The sequence below is a fragment of the Bos mutus genome, chromosome 13 (assembly GCF_027580195.1).
Source record: "Bos mutus isolate GX-2022 chromosome 13, NWIPB_WYAK_1.1, whole genome shotgun sequence".
Classification (NCBI taxonomy): domain Eukaryota; kingdom Metazoa; phylum Chordata; class Mammalia; order Artiodactyla; family Bovidae; genus Bos; species Bos mutus.
Window position 1 is genome coordinate 12,139,446 of NC_091629.1, and position 19,424 is coordinate 12,158,869.

The 19,424-nt window shown below is 42.6% G+C and overlaps 1 protein-coding gene across 1 annotated transcript in view; it reads right to left on the reverse strand.

Annotated features, from left to right (window-relative positions):
• Nucleotides 1-19,424, reverse strand: part of PIP4K2A (phosphatidylinositol-5-phosphate 4-kinase type 2 alpha) — a 186,261-nt gene that overhangs the window by 6,777 nt on the left and 160,060 nt on the right. The window contains exon 7 of the mRNA XM_005901642.3: nt 7,115-7,228. Within this exon, the coding sequence (XP_005901704.2) occupies nt 7,115-7,228 (114 nt within the window). The remainder of the gene's footprint in view (nt 1-7,114; nt 7,229-19,424) is intronic.

A 19,424-nucleotide genomic window follows, 5' to 3' on the forward strand; every position in this document is an offset into this window, starting at 1 on the left:
AAGACTGGCTTAATGGGGAACCCAGGGACCTCCCACGTCGCTGCCAGGGGAGCCTCTCAGATCTGGCTTGTGAAAGCACTTGGAAACAGCACTCAGTGAAGCTGAGTATTATGCTGTCCATCACAAATAAGTAAAAGCACCAATGTCCCAATCAACCAGCAAATGCCTCTGTCACTGCTCTTGTGAACAACACCCTCCTTCATTCCTGCTTGGGGGTGTCCTGATGGAAGCGGGAGCTGGGGAGGCTCCTCCGTCGCCCCCTCCCATGCCCTTTTATCCAGGAGCTCTCTCTGGCCTGTTCCCCTTGCCCCCAGTGCCCACCCTGGATGCCCTCCAGAGGTGTGGGCACAGCTGGAGATGTGGGTTGCCCGGTGGCAACATCTCCTACCCAAAAGTGTGTAGTGGGTGCAGGGTGAGTGGGGCTTGGCCGGGCCTGGTCCTGCTCAGCTTGTAGGGTGACAAGGCACAAGCCCCCTTCTCCCTCTCCCTGCTTCCTCTGGCCCTTGGAAGGTCCCTGAGAAGTGGCAAGGACTGCATGTTGTCGGAACTTCCCCTTCTGGTCCTCTGGCGGGGGAAGCATTTCATCTTGTCACGCCTTTCGATGGGGTCTCATTTCTCAAAGGGTAGAAACAACATCTCACGTGGTCCATGGGACCTAGATTGGTCTCATCACCCCTCAGGCCGTCTTGCATCCTGTTCTGGCCTCTGGTCCTTTACCTCCCACAGAACCGTGAAGTCACGGCTGCAGGGCCCTTGCTCTCCGAAGCCTGTCACAACTCCTGCCTGGGCACGTGTGCCCTGCACATATGTGTGCCCTAAGGACCCCTGGCTTAGCTGCACACGTGAACTCCATGAACAGAGGAGTCTGGAGGGCTACAGTCCATGGAATCCAGAATCGGACAACACTGAGTGACTAACACTTTCACTTTTTTTTTTTTTCATTTTATTAAATTATTTGAGAAACTTCTCTATCTTCCCCAAACACTGCAGGCCCCCAGGGGCAGGGGCTCTGGCAGGTTTTGCCCTTGAAACTGCATTATGATTAGCCAGATCATCTCACCTGCTTTCACTAATCAAGGTCGTTTAAGACTCACAGGTCCCCCAAGGGGCATGTAGCCCGAACAATGTTGTCTGCCTGTTCTTTTCTAGGAACTCGGAATCAGCTCTGTCGAGTTTCAGCTGGATAGACCCGCGGACCCTCCAACTGGGCATGCGTGAGGGTCTTTCACACGTGCGAGGATGGCCAGCCCCACCCTTGGATCGTGCAGAGGTCAGTAGCCTAGTTTACGCCTGTGCCGAACGAGGATTCGCGCACCTTTTCCCAATCTTTTTTCCCTACGCTCCATGCCTCAGACCGCCCTGCCGCTCGAGCGAGCCCCTAGCTTGGGGAGGCGGACTGGAGATTTGCTCTTCCTGCTTGGCTGCCCCGCGAATAAACCTTCTGCTGCTAGACCTCGGCGTCTGGCTGGCTCCAGGTTGGGCACAAACGAACCTGGTTCGGTGACGCCATCACTGCCCTCCTGACTCCCAGGTAAGTGATGTAGCTACTCGATATTTACTGAACAAGTGAATGGACTGCCTGCTGCTACTTCCCCTGTACCCCTTTCCTCTAACTTCCCCTGACCCCTTCCTCTAAGAAAAAGAACCCCCTAAACCAAATAAAAAGAATAAAGCAACAACAAAAAACCTTTCTATGAGCCTGCAAGAGGCAGCACCCATTGGAAGAAAATGAGGTCATTTACAACATATCTTTGCTCTGCAGAGCAGAGTCTCTCTGTACATATAGGTCCCTTTGACTTTCAGATGGATGAGGTACAAATCCACTTTCAAGTGTTTTGGAGAGTACAAAAGGGGCTGCCTGTAATTAACGTGCCAAAGGTCAGGCAGGGAAAGGGTAACAGCCGGGGCTTTACTGCCGTTCGAAGTAGAGTGAGTCTGCAGGCCCATATCTTCCCCTGGCACCTGTGCTACTCACAATGTCAGCCCGGCCCAGAGCTCCTTTCCTGGGTCTCTGATCTGTGGTCTGACCACTGCTTGGACTCCTTACCCAGAAAGGAAACATTTGTATTCAATAATAAAAGCGAAGTTAGCTCCCGGCATCACCCACTAAAGTATCAGTGAGATGAAAAATGCATCTCCTGGTAAGAAGTTGTTCTGACATGCCCAAGACTAAGGAGGTGAGTTGCAGCCCCAAGTGGGGATTATATAAGAAAGGGGGATTATGTAAGTCTTCAAATCCGTGTGACTGAGACCAATGAAGAAGACCAAGGACAGCACAGGGGTTAAACGTATAGCTTTAGCTGATAACGGTGACCCACTGAAGTATCAGATTATCTTAAATAGAACTTAAGTTTTGGAGTCAGATGGGCAATTAAATCTTAGGTTACTTGCTCCATCTTTTATGGAATTTTTTTTTATGGCGTATCATTGCTTTACAATGTTGTGTTAGTTTCTGCTGTACAGCATCATGAATCAGCCACATGCATACATGTATCTCCTCCCTCGTGAGCCTCGCTCCCTCTCACGCCCCATCCCACCAACCTGAGCGCCCTGTGCTCTACAGCTGCTTCCCACTAGCTGTCTGTTTTACACATGGCAGTGTATATATGTCAGTGCGGCGCTCTCAGTTCCTCCCACCCTGTCTGTTCCCATCTGTGTCCACAAGTCTGATTTCCACATCCTCGCCTCTCTTCCATGAAAGATGGTGTTGATGAACCTATTCGCTCTGTGTCTTGATGATGAATTCACTACTCTGAACCTCAGTTATTCTAATTATAAAATGGGACCGCACCAGTAAACTCACAGTGGTGGAGAAAGGATTAGAGAGAACGTAGTGGGGGCAATGAGAAGTGCCTGGCATGTAGCAGTGGAAGTGGTTTTTACAACTGTCCCTGTTGTTGCTGTGGTAAAAGCCTTTTTTCCATCAAGTATGTAACTTAAACAGACATGCGCCAAGAGGGGAGATGTGTTGAACAGCCTGTACTGATGCCCCAGCTCTTATCACAAAACGTCGTTTAAAATCTCTTCTAAAGTAGAGGGAAACACAGTAGGCAGTAGACCTGAGATTCCTGCTGGAGAAAGTCGCTGTAGGGCATCTCGAAACTACTGTGGGCTGAAGATGACAGGCCCAAGAAGAAGAGGGATTCAGGGCTGCCCGGAGGGTCTGTCTCCAGCTAATATTTGGAACTTAAACACATTTACTGTTTTCTGCTCATTCCTTTAAACTTCTAACTCAAATTAGTGTTTTTAAATATATAAAATTTCAAACCATGAAGATTTAAAAATCTTTAGGTTCCCCTGCTTTCCAACTTCTTAATAACTGTCCGCCGGAACTTGATCAGCTTCTTTGTCCCTCAGAATATCCCACCTAACCTGCTTCCCTCATAATTCATTCTTCATTATGCCAAATCTGAGCTAGTATTCCCTTTACGAGCCCTGTTACAAACACTTACTGAAAACTGTATGGCCAAAGAGCTGTTAATAAACTCTGTATGTTTTCTTTGGAGAAGTGTCTATTTAGATCTTCTGCCCATTTTTCGATTGGGTTGTTTGTGTTTTTGTTGTTGTATGAACTGATTATGTATTTTGGAAATACATAATCCCTTGTTTTGGAAATACATAAGCCCTTGTTCGCATCATTTGCAAATATTGTCTTTCATTCTGTAGGCTGTCTTTTCATTTTGTTTATGGTTTCCTTGGTTGTGCAAAAGCTTGTAAGTTTGATTAGGTCTCATTTGTTTTTTTATTTCTATTGCCTTGGGAGGCTGACTAAGAGAACATTGGTACTATTTATGTCAGAGAATGTTTTGCCTATGATCTCTTCTAGGAGTTTTATGGTCATATCTTTAAGTTGTTAAGCCATTTTGAGTTTATTTTTAGGCATGGCTTGATGGTGTGTTCTAACTTCAGTGATTTATATGCGGCTGTCCAACTTTCCCAGCACCGCTTGCTGAACAGATGATCTTTTTCGCATTTTGTATTCTTGTCTCCTTTGACCGTAGGTGTGCTGGTTTTTCCCCTGGGCTCTCTGTTCTATTCCATTGATTTGTATGTCTGTTTTTGTGCCAGCCCCACACTGTTTGGATTACTGTAGCTTTGGATTCAATGGACATGAACTTGGGCAAACTCCGGGAGATGATGAGGGACAGGGAAGTCTGACGTTCTGCTGTCCATGGGGTCGTGAAGAGTCGAACACGACTTGGTGACTGAACAACAAGCTTTGTAGTATTGTGCTTTTTCCTCAGGATTACTTTGGCAATTCTGAGTCTTTAAAGGTTCTATATAGATTTTAGAGGGTTATTTGGTCTAGTTCTGTGGAAAATGTCATGGGTGGTTTGATAGCTGCTCCCTCCCCTCCACGCCACCCCCCAAAAAAAATGTGAGGCATGAGATGGCCTGTGATGGGGTGGATGCCATGGGACACAAGGCATAGTCTCGTGTGTGAAACTTGGATCCCAGTGTGAGGCCATGAGAGACGAGGACCAGCCCTCCATGGCCACGGTCAAAGCTGACAGGAAGAGAGTCAGAGGGCAAAAGTGACCTTCCATTCTCCATCAAGTGCTTTCTTTGGGGAAAAGGGCTCACATATGCTCACGTGTGAAGCTATCAGGACTAACGTACTTTGCTACTTTGCCCAGCATATAAATAGAACAGAATTTCAAATGCAGAGAAAAGCTGGCTAGGTTCTTATTTTCCTACAGAAATATTTGAGCTGTAATGAATTCATTTTTTACTTAAAACATTAAGTCACCACCCCCATTCCCCACCCCATCCTGTACTTAAACAGGCCAGCCAGCTAAATTAGCAAGCATGGAACTGATGGAAAATGAAACTAGATTACATTCTATCAGATGTCAAGCTACTTTACCATAATTACCTGCTTAAAAATTAATAATGCTTCTGCATGATTTTCAAAACTAGACACTTACCAACCATTGAGAATTTTATTAAAATGAAAGACTGCTTTATGGCCTGCCTCCATTTAAACAAAACAGCTAAGTGGGAGAGCCATGGATGGGATTAAAATTAACCAAATCTTCTCGTCAACAACACTATTAGAGACAATGAAAAGGCAAAGAGAATCCTTGTGTAATTCAACTGTAAATTTGAATGGCTTCAGTTACATAATTTCTGGAGTCTAAAAATCAGAGTGATATACAGCTGAGAGGAAAAAAAGATAAACATTTTTGCAAGCAGATGAGATATCCCTAAGGGCTATTTACTATAACTGCTAAAGCAGTATTACTTCTCAGGATCAAAGCCTTTCAGGATAATGAATAAAACTCCCAAATAGTATGTCTACCTATGGCACTTAGTTATCAGATCAAGTTGCTGCTGCGTCGCTTCAGTCGTGTCTGACTCTGTGTGACCCCGTAGACGGCAGCCCACCAGGGTCCACCATCCATGGGATTCTCCAGGCAAGAACACTGGAGCGGGTTGCCATTTCCTCCTCCAATGCATGAAAGTGAAAAGTGAAAGTGAAGTCGCTCAGTTATGTCCAACCCCCAGCGACCCCATGGACTGCAGCCCACCAGGTCCCCCCGTCCATGGGATTTTCCAGGCAAGAGCACTGGAGTGGGGTGCCACCGCCCTCTTAGTTATCAGATCAAGTTGATCCCAAAATAAAAGGGAAATACTTAACTAATATGCATTTTAATAAAAACTGCTGACAACTGAGGAAAAATAAATGCTGAACAATGAGAAACTGTAGAAAAACTACTTTTTAACAAGACACTTGGTGGTCTTCTTTACAGATAACCAATATCTAGGTTCTAATCAAAGCATATATATGATATAGGTTAAAATGCAAAAAAAATTCCTTAAAGTAACTTGTAAACTAAAAATAATCATGAACTAATTCGGTCAGTCTATGTGTCTTTAAATGAAAGATGTTAGGAGATTAGAAAGAAAATTATAATACTGCTTCTGCCCTCATGGGGGATATAATCTAATCCATGACATTTGTTTGTTCTTGGCTTAAGTCATTTTTTGTTTCATTTCAGTTTTTTTGGCCATGCTGCCCTGCTTGCCAGGTCTTAGTTCCCTGACCAGTGATCGAACCTGGGCCCTGGTGGTGAAGGCGCTGAGGCCTAACCACTGGACGGCCAGGGAATTCCCAAGTCATTTTGTCTTTAATGACACAAGAAAGAATCTTTTCACAAAGCCTTTCTAAGTAGCAGATCTGCACTGGTATGTGGGGAACTGTATTTCCAAGTTAACAAAAACAAAAAATGCACACATGAACAAAAGTCACAGCTAAGAATACTGTAGCTTAGTTACTGTCTAAATTAGAGCTCTCTTTGCACTGTTTTGTAACCTAACAAACTTCAAAAAAAGAACTTTTTTCCTGAATTTATTTCTAGTAGATTTATATAAAGAAGTTCATTGGGAGAACTGCACTGCCTTTACAATAAATAAAAGATAGGGAAAGGTGTATTTTTAATACTTAAAACAATATTTACAAAGAAAACTCCTTTATAGACTAAAAGGCCATTCCCACATCTCTTTCTCACAGCATCCCCCTTGACCCTGGTGTCCTACACTGCCTCTGCGCTGTTCCCATGCTGTGCAAGGCTGACTTGATGGGCCCAACGATGCTGACTTCATAGAGGCTGGTGGCAGTATTATTGAGGCTGGTGTTTCCTAACACCCAGATGTGCTTCAGATGGAGAAAACCCCAAATTCAACAGTCACCATACACTTGTCAACATGCTCTGGTCTTTGACAGAATGCAGTCAGTCCCCTCCACCCCGGCCCTGGTTGCCGGTGGGCGGGGAAAGGCGGTGGGTCTGAAGGGGCTGTAACCTCGCACAGGCTATCCCCACAACCAAGAAGGTGGGACCCTGGGGGAGGGGACACCAGCAGAAGACACCATGTGCCTGCTTTCGTTTGTCCTCTGAAGGAGGGAGCTGCTGAATCAGCACACTTCTCTTTTAAATCAGATCACACATGAGCTACACCTGTTTATAGCTGCTTTGTCTAATGTACAACACATATTTTTGCCTTGGTTTCAGATACAAATAGATGGTTTTAAAAGCTTCTAAAAACCCAGTAGTGTTGACATTCATATAAGGGGCCATCCCTTATATTGATTTTTCTTTTTTTTCTTCCTTACCTCTACATCCTTCTTCAGCTTTTCCAGGAATACCTTTTTGTTGTTGTCATCAATATAAATCTTTTGACCCTCATTAATGAAATCATTATCCTTTAGAGTTGGCAGTTCTTTGGCCTAAAAAAAAAAAAGAATTGAGAAATTGAGAAAAAGAATAAGGAAGGAGCTTGACAAAAATCTGAAGGACTCCTACGCTCTCCAATCCTGGAGGTTAAGTTTCCACCCCGGAGGCTGAGTTGCCTTGCTCCCTGAGGGGTCTTACCCAAGGCAACAACATGTGAGGTGGCTTGCGTGCCGCAAGGGGGCGCCAGTGAGCTATGACCACTGGAAGCATTCCCACTAGGAATGGAGTCAGGCATACTCCATATTATGAGGCTTTTGTAACAGATTTCATGGTTTCCTAAGAAGGAACCTGACGGCTTTCTTGGATTCACAAGAAGTCTTCTAAGTACAGAATTAGTATTCTTGAAATTCTTTGTCAGGAACCCTCAATTTTCTTACTGGTTCAACCCAACTCCTCCCCCACCCCCTCCCCCAACACACTCTTTTGGGGTAGCCTTTGCTGGGTTCATGTTCATCTGGGTTCAAGATAAAATGTTATCTTGCTCGGAAAAGCGCCACCCATAATCATGTACAAATCTAAGTTGGGGAGAATATGCAGCCAGAGGTTGGCCATCTGCCCTTCTAAACCTTCCGGCACACCACTCCAAGAAGGAAGTCCTCTTTTCATTTGGATAATATTGAAGAAAAATGTCTTCTGGCATAAAGCATATTAAGGTGAGACGTCTACCCTTTAAAAATAAACAGGATGGTAGTGAGCTGGCAACTAAACTATACTTATGCTGACCAACACAAAGTAATGCATGATTATCAAAATATGGTTTGCAAGCAAAAAAACAAAAACAGCCTAGCTTTAAAGTAGTGTGTACCATTCACCTCTGTGCAACCTGCATTCTGGGAGAGTTCAAAACCCCTCCTCCCTCCTTTTGACTGACCTTGTGAAAAACAACCATTCCTCTTCTTCCAGTTGAAAGGAATTCAGCATAATACCTTGCCTTTCTTAGTATACTAATGAATGCCTCCTTTCCCTAAGTGTGAACCAAATGGGGGAAAAAACCCCAAGGAAAGAAAATATTCTCCATCCTGGTCCCCACACTGCCTCCCCGCATTCAGAGGTACAAAACACTCACTGGGTACATATGTTTACTGGAAAAAAAAAAAAAAAAGGTGTTAGTTGCTCAGTCGCGCCTGCCAGGCTTCTCTGTCCATGGAATAATTCTCCAGGCAAGAATACTGGAGTGGGTTGCCTTTCCCTTCTCCAGGGGATCTTCCCAACTCAGGGATCAAACCAGGGTCTCCTGCATTGCAGGCAGATTCCTCACCATCTGAGCCACCAGGGAAGCTGAACCACCTTCCAAATCTCTGAACTGCTCAACTTTTTCTTCCTGTTTTGTAAGGTATACACATGTGTGTAAACTACTCATGTCTATCGGTAGACACACATGCGTGTGTATTATGCAGTTCTAAGTCAGTAGCTTTGCTACTCATTTTAACTTTGAGAAAATCTGCAGTTTTGTGAGTTCTGATTTTGATATAACTACTGCTAAATAGATTATCTTTGCAAAGCTCAGAAACCCAAAGATTCCATTCAATAAGTGGTTGCTGAATGACTGTCACATACAGGAGTGTAAAAATGAATAGGTGAACATTTCTATCCTTAAAGGAGTTTGTAATTTTGTATGAGTGACACTGAAAGCAAGAAAACAAGGCAGTGCATAAGGCATACAGATAAATAATACGGTTCTTGAGGACTGATCTACTTTCAAATACTTTTATGCTCAGTCAGTCTAAAGAAATGAAATATCCTTCATCATAAAAACTTACCAGGGTCCAGATAGATTAACTGCCTAAGTTGGTCATTTATCATTTAAACATGTAAAATGTGAAAGAAAACTCTCAATGTGAAGATTATTAAATGTTTGAGTCAATTACATGGACCCTAAGTTATTTTCTTGGAACTGAAACAATGAAATTTCACAGTGAATGAAATGTGAAGATCTGAAGTTTTAACGAACTCAGAGGCCTGTCAGAAGCTAAGCATCAGGAAAGGTGAAAAACTGGAGTGCTTCAGAAAGCGCTGAAGCCAGACCTATGTACAAACATAGGAGACGCAGAAGGATCAGGATTCCTTAAGTAGACATCATGGGCATTTGTCTACATTTAGGGGATGGCTGTGTGTGTGTGTGTTGGGGGGGCATTAAGGATTCAGATCTGCCTAAACTCCACAACTCATTTTATGAGTGTAAGCAAAGAACAGGAGAGGGATTCTTGTTTGTGAGCGAGAAACCTGAAGGCAGGGCTGACAGGCTACGGACAAGGCAGTGAATGACACACAATCTGTGTTGGGGGTACTGGTCACATTCATGGAGATGAATGAGTGCCGCTTTAGGGTCACCCCAGCAGAACTACCTCCTGTGACAGGGAGAATATAATCCTACCTCATAAAACTCTGGACACGCTGTACTATATTACGAGGCTTACTTGTGAAATTTCCAGGCACTACGGATGTATTTAGATTGGATGAAGTTCAAAAGAGGGCAACCAGATTGGTTAAGAGACTTAAGGGCTTACTGAAAGGCTCAAGAGGTGTAGGTAGATCCTTAGAGCAGTGGTTAGAGGAACCCAATGCTGATCCACAGATGCCCACCCCCCGGTGTAAGCAGGATGGCAGACTGCTTAGGAGCACCAGGGTTTAGAAACATGAATTCTGAGGTTCCTAGCCTTAATCCTTCCCTTACTAGCCAGGGGCCAGTTTCTGGACCTCTGCAGGACCTCTACATGCAGAAGGGGAGACCCTGCTAAGCCCTTGACGTGCATCCATTTATTAAAGTGCATCATCTCATTTACTCTTCAAAACCACCCTAATTTTCACCGTCCTTTTTACAGACAGAGCAACCGGGTTAAGTGAGATAACACAGCTAAGGTCTCCCAGCTTGGTAAGTGGAGCTGGTAAGCTAGTTTCCGAGCTAAGGTGGGAACCTGGGCTGCCTGACTCTTAGCGCAATTCTGAGTGTGCATGCTGAGTCATTTCAGTCGTGTCCAACTCCGTGTGACCCCATGGACTGTACCCTAGCAGGCTCTGCCCATGGGATTCTCCAGGCAAGAATACCAGAGTGGGCTGCCATGCCCTCCTCAGCACCACTCTACCTGTAGCAGAATGACTGAGATTTTGGCCAAAACCTGTGTGATGTTTAGATAGTGAGGCGAGTGGCACTTACTGTCGTTGTCATTGCTGGGAGCATTCAGTAACTGGTGTGGGTTTAAAACTGTATTATAGGTTGAGAGAAAATATTTTCCTTAAAAATAGAGCTTCACTGTTTTCTACTAAGCACTGAAGGACAAAACTGAAGTCACCTGACAACAAGACACCCTCAAGAAAACCCTGGTGCTTGACTTCTTATAAATTTCAATATATCCTTCTAACAATGAGCAGCATCTATAGTAAAGATGCACCTTTTTTTTTAATGTGAGGGAAACTATTTTGCTGTGAATTAATGAATATCATAAACTCTTGGTGTTAACAGTGTCCACAAAGATGATGTCTACAGAGCAGCACAGAAATGACTGTGGGCAGCAACCAATCCCACCCCTTGCTTTGCAGCACCAGATTATTTGCACTTAGGGGAGCTTTGAAAGCGCTGAAGTCTCTGGGTCTGGTTCTTTAACAGGCATCTTTCATAGCCTTTCTAACTCAATGCAGAACTAGCTAGAGGGCGGAGGAAACCACTAGGGCTAAAGACATCAGCTCAGAAACACTTGTGAACTGTGGACTCGGAGGCTGGCTCCCAGCTAGTGGTCAGTCACCTTTTTTGAAGTGGTTGTAGGTTAGGTCTTCATTTATTAACTCTGCGTTAACGTTCTCCCAGCTGGTGTTGTGTAGACTGGGAGCCTCCAGTACCTCACATGGTGCTTAGAAGCGGCAATGCCAAGGAGGACGAGGTGCCCTGCCCTTCCTACGCTGCCCTCCTTGGTCTGCCCGGCCTGGCCAGGGAGTGAGGTGTGTAAAACCCAGGCCAGCACAGCTCACATCTACATCCCTTTTGCAGGAAGTGACTGTACTGGGGTGGGCTGGACTCAAAATGGCATTCATCTCTACTGATGTGATGTGTGAATGTACAAACACAGCTAATGGCATAAGCAGAGCGACACTGGTCTCCCAGCAAGCAAGCTATCCTGTGTTCGCTGGGTGGATGCAATTGGCACGGTGACTATTCCTGGTACTTTCCTGCCAGGTGATCCCCCGCAGCTAGAGTCAGTATGGCCCAGGTTTCTACTTGGGACACAGACTGAAGCATGCGCTTTTGAGCATAGGCTGGAACTGCGCCACCTGGGTTGCATCTCAGCTCCTCCAGTTAGCTGTGTGACTTGAGCGAGTTACTTGACCTTCTCTGTGGCTTGGCTTCCTCATCTTTAAATGGGGATTAGCAGACAACACTGTTGTGAGTATTACACTCATTTGTACAGTTAAAAAGCTTAGGGCTCTCCTTGCCACGTGGAGTTACATATACATATTCTTGTTATTTGCTGGTCATATTCTCAAGTATGGTGTGTGAATCTAGAGAAAAGTTCATCAGCGATAAATCCAGAGCAAGATTTAAAATACAAAGTTGGCATATTTAACACTTTTATAACAGCTGGGGTGTTTAGACCCAGCTGCTCAATCCGTTCAAGCTTCAGTTTCCTCGTCTATATAATGGGATATTAACAACACTTATCCAGTAGGGTTAGTGACTGAATGAAAAGCCAGGAAACACAGTGCTTGGCAGTGAGAACTCACTGGGTATTAGTTTGCACCTTAGTTTCCCATCAGTTTTGACCATGACCAATGGTGTTACTAAGTGTTTCCTACTAATGAATATAGGCGTCTATCCTTCCTGATTTTCTAGAAGAAATAGGCTCTTTAAATTTGGGATATCAGTAAGCCATGTTTATAACTGCCTGCGTTTTCAGGTTTCCTCATTAGGCACGAACACCTCCCGTGACTGTCTCGAGGCTGTTTCACTTCACTGAGTCACACAAGGTGCAGTAGAGGCTGTGCACGCCCCTGCCTTGGCTGCTCTCCAAACCGGGACTGAATCCTCCTGGCCAGAAAGACCTCTGGTCACTGCAAAAGCTCTCCCTAGCCAGAAAGCTTCACTGAAATCCAAGTGAGAATAAAATGTTGCTTTACAGTAACTGGGTAAGTTAAAATTTTAGACTGATAAAGTATATTTTATGGCATTTATTAATGTGGAATAAAATAGTTATATATATGGCTAAAGACAGAAGTTTGTCTTAATTTTTCATGGGTTTCATTTTTCTCAGAGAGTAAATGATAATATTGGGTAACTTAGTGAATGCGATTTTGCTGACTTAAAGCAAAGATTCACTAATTGAAATCTCAGTAACCAGAAAACACCCCCCAAAAACTAGAGAGTAGCAAGCTCCTTGGGAACACTTTCTAAAGTGGGTTTTTTTTGCTGTGGGCTGTAGAAAGAAAACTGTTTCCTGATAAACATTCCCTCCTTTGCTTTTTGTGACTACACTATTGGGCGAAAAGTCTCTTATTTATTTTTGGCCATGCTAGACGGCTTGTGGGATTGTAGTTCTCTGACCAGGGATCAAATGCAGACCCTTGGCAGTGAAAGCCCTGAGTCTTAACCACTGGGCCACAAGGAGAGTGCCAGTTCTTGGTTTCTTTCAAACTACAGTATTATAGGTTGTCACTCAGCAAGTCCATACTCTTAAATAGTAAGAAACACACTGTTAACAATATTGGTCATTGTCAAAGATGCTTTATGTGCATCAGGGCTTAAAGAGAATTGATGTGTGGACAGTATTCTAAATGTATAAACACTTCTGAATATGTAAGTATTCCCTAGGATCCAATAAAAGATGTAAATGATCTCTTAGGACACATTTGGCCAGCAGTTTGAGGTGAAAAAGGGAAAAGTATTCATAACTAAGAGCTACAAAGTCCAGAGCATTGTTTTTAGAACTGTGCCTCTGTAGCCAGCTTAGCAGAAGGCGGTGGCCAGAGAGAAATCATGGATCCTGGGAGCAGAGGGCTCTGCTTCCTTCCATTAGGATGGTAGAAAGAGTTTTAGAAAATGCAAGGCATTTGCACTTTGCATTTGCTTCTAATATAAAAATATTTAGCACTTTTAATAAACTTTAAAATTTTAAATTACTGAATTTTGTACATTCTCCAAAAACAAAAATATGCTTACTAAAAGGATTTAAATTTTATATTTGAGAGTTAACCTGTTAGTAATAAGTTATATTTCATTGGATTCTGTAACTTGGTGCATGATTGCTGTCATTCGTGTGGAGTTTAATAATATTGGATATGTTAAGAGTTATTAGTAAAGCCAGAAATTACATGGAAATTTTCATTAGCTTTTTAATGTCACTAAAATGTCTTTTGGATGACTCAAACATTTTTAAAATCAAATATTTAAAATCTGTATTTACAGACAAAAACTTCAAATACAGAATTCAAATGAAAATATACTGGCTTTTAACATCATTCTACAATTAAGTTTTACAAAGAGTCTATTAAATTGCTACTAACAGAAAAATTTAAAAATACATGTACTTAAAATGTTCAGAGCCAAAAGTATATATACAGTCACATTTGAGGATGGAAACCTTAACAGGAAGATGGAATGTACTTCTATCACACTCGAGTGTTTACTGCAAACAGGATTCTGGCACCAGAAGGTTTCAATGAAAAGAATGATGCATAGCATGGCACTCTCTGATTAAAGGACTTGTATTTCAGAAAGAAATGAATTTTTGTTCAACGTGCTCATTTGGCAACCTGTTTTTAAAAAGTCTAATTGTAAGCCTTGGTGTCTAAAATTGCTGTCCGGTGTCCCTTTGATGAGCCATATTACACTTGGAACTGAATGCACAACATAAAAAATATGTACTAGTTACTGTCTCAAGTTAGGGACTGCTGATGCTTCTGATTTACTTGTTAGTCCAAGCTCATCTAAATGAAAATAAACTTGCAAAGAAAGAATAAACCCCCTTTCATCAGGCTTGCCAAAGTAACGGCATAAGAATCAGAGTCTGTAGGGCTGAAGATATACTCCAGAAATATTTCTGTAAGGGAGAGACTTTTTAGATAATCCTTATATTGGAGCTGGGATAAAGATAATTTGCCTGAATAACATCACATATGTGGTATCAATTTGGGGGTAGTAAGAGAGATTAAAGATTTTATAATAAAATCAGTTCTGCTTCTCAAAACATCCAAGTCACAAATTTGATACATGAAAAAGCAAATTAGTGAATATGCGTAAAGTTCAAACAGAAGTAGTAAAGATAACAGGTGTTTTCTCACAAGAAAGTACATATAACCTTTAAAAACATAAGCGGAACGTCTACACGAGTTCATAGCTTGGGAAATGATCCAACGTGTCAATGACTAGCTGTTTCCACGTTGAGAATGTATATATTTGTGACCAGAATCTGGATATGAAAGTCTCACATAATTTTTGTGTTGGACCTCTTTGTGTAAATGTAGAAAGAATATACCTCAACATACTTGGAGAAATAGCACTGCAACTAGGAAGCACAAAACCAGATAAGCCCTGTCGTAATTCTACAATTTAGAACTGTTAAGACTGGCAGGACCCAGCTGTTGGTTATTTATTTTCCCTAAAAGCTGATATTAAGAAAGTGAAACTTACTCCTTTCCTAATACTGTCAGACTTCTCAGAAGGGCCATTTAAGTGGCATGGTGATGGTTTGGCTTTCCTCTGTGAGCTGTGATGTGACAGATGAAGCACGTGCAAGCCTTACAGAACTGATGTGTTTCCATCTGATTGGGAGATTCTGTGGCCTGGATGTTGATAGTCTGCCGCTGCTGCTAAGTTGCTTCAGTCGTGTCCGACTCTTAGCGACCCCATGGACTGCAGCCTACCAGGCTCCCCTGTCCATGGGATCTTCCAGGCAAGAGTACTGGAGTGGGGTGCCATTGCCTTCTCTGGTGACAGTCTAAAAAATGTCAAAGTCTGAAAATGCACGAAGTTTGCTAAATTGTATAGTTTTTGGTTTAATACCAGTCTAGTGAACATTAGAAGTTCATTGTTTTATTATACATCTGCAGCAGGTTGGCTTAAATTCAAGCCATATTACATTTTGGAAGTTGTATCTCCGCTCCAACTCTTTCTAGAATCAACTGCATAAGTTGTCAGAAATTTCCACATCTAACAGCACTGCTTCTGTGTGCTTGGGATAATCTGAGTTGAGTGCATTCAGTGAAGCTGTGTTTATACACTGCCATAAGCCCAGACTGGCCTTAGCACTCTCATGCTGTCATCTGGGAGAAGCTCCCAGGAATTATACTGCATGTTATCTTTCCTCTTCACATGCCACTCTTACCAAATTCCAAAGGAATCAAACTTTAAAACTCCACTTCCCAGAATAACCCCCATGGTTTACATTATAGGGTTCTTAAGCCTTTGCTCAGACATCTGCAGACTTATGTAACAGTTTAGAACATTTTTTCCATTAGTAATAGCAATCACCATAACCCATGGCCAGAGCAGACAGGACTTTGGTGATTGTCAAGTCGGCTGCGGTGCACCTTTGCAGGAGGGAAAGAGTCACCTGAAACAAGAGATTCTCGCAAACGATAAAGCATGAGGACCAATGAGATCCTTTAATTTTACGAATGAAGACAAAGTCAAATGATTTATCCCCAAACTTCCATTAACGCCAGAGCAGGCGTTGGGACTCAGATTGGCTAAGGCTCTGGTTTGGTGCCTTTCCCTTCCAAGTCCCCTTTTACATTAATACAGCATTTCAGGGCCAGGAGACAGGCAGATGGCCCTGCTTCTGCCCGATGGGAAAATTTCCCCTGCACTTTGGGTGCTGGGATAGACGTATCTAGCCCTGGCAAAGGAAATAATTCACTTCCATCTGGAGAGAGAAGAAATTTTACAGAAGGTTAAAGCATTAGCTGAATTGAGGACCTGAAAACCTTGACAACCTCCCTTTAACTGGTCATTCACTGACACGGAAAAGGAAGCGCTTTTTCACTGATAGCAAAGGAAGATTCCCAGAAGAACGCACTGCTGCTCCTGTTCTGCTCTGAGCTCACTGTCTTTGTTACCTTGCCTTTCACTCATCCCAAAGAACCAGCTGGAGGTGGTAATTAATTATAATTTGTTACAAGTTAAAGATCACAAAAGAAATGCTGAAAACTGGTTTAGGAAAGCTTTTGTGTGTGTGTGTGTGAGGGTATTAATGATGAATTTTCCTGAACCTTCAGTCAATAATAGGTACAATGTCAGAGATGGTGACAGTCACTTAATTGCTAGCACAATTCACAATTCCTAAGAATCGACCAGGCGGCTTTTTGTAGCCCATTATCAAGGTGTCAACAGTGATTATTGCCAATATAGTTATACAAATGCCAATTGCAGGGCAGCTGTTTTCTTTCAAATAGGTTCCAGGGAGAAGGTTAGATGTTAAAAGGAATCTTCTTACTGTGACCCAATGACTCCATTACACAGGCTTGGCTTTACTTAATAAAACCAGACATGAGTTTTGAGAAGAACTGTGCAGAACGATGAACAAAATGCACATTTGTGTAAATCCCCAGGCCTCATTCACTCTCTCAAGAACATGGGCGTTTTAAAGAGGCAGGTCAAATCCCCCAGAAATCAAGTGAGTCCAGTTATGTTTTCTTTTACTTGTCCGGGTTCCCTGCTGGGTAGCTTGCTTGCTGGCAGCATGCTAAGACTGTCATTTGTAAAAAGCAGTCTGCTCAGCTATAATTACTAATTTGATGTCACACTGGAATTGCAGCGCAGCTGTGAAAAGATGGACCACCAGGGAGATTCGCGTTTCTGTCTCATTTAGAGGGGGCAAAACTGCTGGAGCCATGAATGGAAGATGCCCTTCCATTAATAAAGGAAAGAATTAAAGAATAAAACAAGTCATAGCAGCTGTCAGAATCTGACACCGGTTTTTTTTTTTTTTTAAAGCACCATTCTGCTTTAAAAAAAAAAATTCAAGACATCTGTACGTGCATGTTCTGATACTTGTTGCCATGAAACTGATTCCATTATTGTTGGAAAATAGCTTCTTTATTTCCTTCAGTTCCATATTCATTATTATGCTAATGCAGATCACACTAATTACATGTCAGGTTCAAATCGTAGGGATGAGACTTGTCTGCACCTATATCATGAAATATTTGAAATGACAGTTTGAAAACTTGTCATCAACAAGTGAAAAGTATGGGAAATTAAAACAACTACAATGATGCAAATGAACGAAAAATTAGGAATCCAGATGACTAAGCCACATCAGTGGAGATTCTCCATGAAAATTGTTCTTTGCAATTTTTCAGAAAATGATTATATGACTGCAATGAAAATATTCTTGCAAACCATTTGATTTCGTTTATAAAGGCTAGACTGTAGAAAATATTTTCAGCCTTTTCCAATTATTTCTAACCAGAGATAAGTGATTATTTTGATAATTTATAAAGGCAAGAGCATGCTGTTCAGAAGAGTCAAAAATATTTACTGATCATGGAAAGAAAACCTGAAAATTGACAGAAAAAAGAAAGCAAATAAAAATTTTTTTGAGTTTAAAAATCCAAAGTTTTTAAGACTTCAGCTCCATTGATTCATTTCATTTATCTTTATGTATTACAGTTTAGTAAATATTACTTTGGTTGTTGCTAGCTTTTATAAACAAACTGCCTTATCAGAGAGGCATGATGTTCTCTTGTCAAAGCACGCACAGTCTCCATCAATTACCAATTTTAATTACTTTCACATCCCGTGTCTTTAAGCCTTTCCCAGTGAGCGCCTATAAGCTAGAAGCGGGGCTGGATGGCATTTTGGAGCTGCTGCTCCTGGAGGAAGAGCTATCAGGAACCCCAAGCCCAGAAAGGAGCAGAAAGCATTGACGTCTTCCTTGGGGCTGTTGTATAAACAGTCTTAATGTTTATATAGTGTAAGATACAGTAAGACAGACTATATGTACAGAAGTAACTATACGTCTCAAATGGAGGAAATATGAATTGGTTGTTTTTGCCAACATGGTTTCAAGTCATTTCATTACTTTTCTAACTTTTAAATCAAGACTCAATGAATTGTCTTAGCACCACGTGGTTTTGCGTTATGTGCTTTTGTCAGTGAAATGTGGTGGAATGTCTCCTTGTTCATCTTCATGGGATTAATATGAATTTTTGATAATAAATCCCTTTTTCTTTTTCTTTTTCTTTTTTTTTTAAGGAAGCCCTAAACATTTAGAAGGTTAGGAATGTGCACTGTAGACTGGAAACCTGGCTTTGTCATGTCAGAACTGTGGGACAGGTTAGAGCTTGTCTGTCAAGTAACTTCATTTACACAAAGGAAGTAGCAATAGCCCCCATCTCAAAGGTAGTGATCAGGATGACATGACCAAATTTGTGTAAAATTGAAAACAGGTCTGGCATATAGTATATGCTCAACAAACATTGGTTACTATTAAGTACCTTTCTAAATCCCAGTATATTGAGATTAATAGAAAAAAATACACCCCTCACCACCCCCTGCCCAGGTAAGGTTTTGCCTCTGCCACCAGCTGTGTGATGCAGTGTGAGAAGAGAGGCTCCCGGGTCTTGGATCTGTCACACGTGAGGTGGGGGAACCGGACTCTGACGGTCAAGGTCCCTCTTGTCTCTGATGTCCACCTCTGGGGAGATGTTTTGAGGAATAGTTTGCATACATTCAGTGTATGATAAGAAGCATCCTCAGAAAACTGGGTTTCTGTTAAACACATTCTGTGATTTCCTGCCTTGTCACAGGAACCTACACCAATAAAAGGCTGCTGAGGGAGGGAGTGGGGCTGTGGTGGGTGCCAGGGGTGCCTGGGAAGCGTGTGGTCCTAGAGGCAGAGATGGGGAGGGACAGACAGACGATGAACCGTCACGGCCATGTCAAATACCGTGGCTTTCCTTCACATGCATTCTTGTTTTAGGATTTGGGATTCTGAGGCAATCACCCCGTTGGCCGTAACTGTCTTTCTTGGCACTGGTTATTGTCAGAGTAGACCAAGCAAGCCCTTGGAGCTAGAACCTGAAGAGATCAAAATTGGGGTGGTGGTGCGGAGACCGCTGGCTGTGGTCACAGGAGACTAGGGAACAAAGCAGAGCAGTCCCTGCGGTGTAGCGCATGGCATCGCATCCATAGCTTACTTGGGGGCCGGCTTCTTTTGATGATGCTGAGAAAGCCTTCTTTCAATGCTAGTGTGTGGTCCT